We start from the raw sequence: 1,414 nt of genomic DNA, 5'->3' as shown, positions 1-1,414 counted from the left end.
TGATTGCACACAGGATGATCTGCTCCATAACTCTGCCAGGCACCGAGGTCAGGCTGACAGGCCTGTAGTTACTAGGGTCAGCCTTGCATCCTTTTTTGTGGATTGGAGTGATATTTGCCAACTTCCAATCATCTGGGACCTCCCCCGTGAGCCAGGACTGTTGGAAGATGATGGAGAGCGGCTTGGCAAACCTTTGCCGGCCGCAGCAGGGTGCGACTCTCACCCCTGGCCGTGCACCCCGCGACAAGGCTGAGCCCCGGAGCCACCGCGCGGGGGCCGGACCCCCAGGTCTGCAGGGGGTGAGCAGCTCCCGTCCCTCCCGCTGTGCCCCCGGTCACCTCCCTCCCCCCGGGCACTTCGGTGGGCCGGCAGAGCCTGCGGCACTGAGAGCATCGAGGGTGTGGCGACGGGCCCCCCTCCCCAGCCCAGGAGCGCGGGGTCAGGAAAGGCACACCGCAACACCGGGGTCCCTCCGCAGCCCCGGGAATGAAGGGACAGAGCTGGGACTTTGAAACTCCAAGCTTTATTGAGTTGCTTCGGCAGCGCGTGCATCACACGGGGGGAGGCGGGAGGCGAGGCCGCGGGGGCACAGCGGCGGCCGGGGGAACGCTTGGTCCGCTCCCCGCGCCCCGGCACGGGCCGGGGGCTCTAGTTGGTGGGGTGGTAAGCGCCACGCTGGTGCCACTGCATGTCCCGGATGCGCCTGACCGACTGGATCTGGGGGTGCTGAGCGCCGAAATCTGAGCTGTCCTTGTAGTCCCCCTTTTCAAACAGGTACTGGTAGCCCCGGTAGCCAGGGTACTGGTATCCCACCCACCTGCCAAGGCAAGCAGGGGGGTCACACACTCACCGAACATCGCCCGGCACGGCACGGCCGGGGGGCTGTCCAGCCCTGGCATCGCCCGGAACGCCCCCCCACCCCGGCCCTGGTACTCACGTGCCACTCTGCACCCGCACGGATGAGACCTTCTCCTGGTACCCGTGTGCGTGGAAGCTGGGCACATCGTCGTCTATGATTTCGATCTTCTTGCCGGTGAAGCTGGGGTTTTCGTACAGCACGATCTTGTGCTCCTGGCTGTCCTGCAGCCGGGAGAGCAGAGACGGGGGTCAGGGGCTGCCGGCCCCCGGGACTGGGCAGGGGGGGCAGAGCCCAGGGCTATGGGGAAACCGAGGCCAGGGCCGGCACCATGTGCCGCCGCTCCCACCGATGCCGGAGGTGCTTCGCATCCCTCCGTCCAGCTCAGAGAGCCGGCGCCTGCGCGGGCACTGCCAGACTTACCAGCAGACGTCCTCCGCTCTGGGGTCACCTGCCAGTGCCCCCGTCCCCGCGCCCCCTCCGACCCCCCCACGGCTCCCCGGGCCCCGAGGGCTGGGGCGAGGGTGCGCAGGAGGGGGTGCCCCTCCGCCCGCGGGG

General features: G+C 68.3%; 2 protein-coding genes across 2 annotated transcripts in view; both read right to left on the bottom strand.

The window, feature by feature from the left end:
* Positions 1 to 393, bottom strand: part of LOC114066064 (beta-crystallin B2-like) — a 1,280-nt gene extending 887 nt beyond the window's left edge. The window contains exon 1 of the mRNA XM_027900453.1: positions 339 to 393. Within this exon, the coding sequence (XP_027756254.1) occupies positions 339 to 393 (55 nt within the window). The remainder of the gene's footprint in view (positions 1 to 338) is intronic.
* Positions 394 to 538: 145 nt separating this feature from the next.
* On the bottom strand, positions 539 to 1,107 carry LOC114066073 (beta-crystallin B2-like; the record flags this gene model as incomplete). The annotated part of the gene is made up of 2 exons (XM_027900465.1): positions 539 to 817; positions 938 to 1,107. Coding segments are annotated over 2 exons (339 nt in total), but the record flags the coding sequence as incomplete, so codon positions are not given.
* Positions 1,108 to 1,414: the final 307 nt, after the last annotated feature.

The sequence above is a fragment of the Empidonax traillii genome, unplaced genomic scaffold, assembly GCF_003031625.1.
Source record: "Empidonax traillii isolate 1590-97213 ecotype Southwest subspecies unplaced genomic scaffold, ASM303162v1 scaffold731:size316458, whole genome shotgun sequence".
NCBI classification, from domain to species: Eukaryota; Metazoa; Chordata; class Aves; order Passeriformes; family Tyrannidae; genus Empidonax; species Empidonax traillii.
The sequence above is the reverse complement of the archived record's forward strand: the minus strand, read 5'-3'. Positions and strand labels throughout refer to the sequence as shown.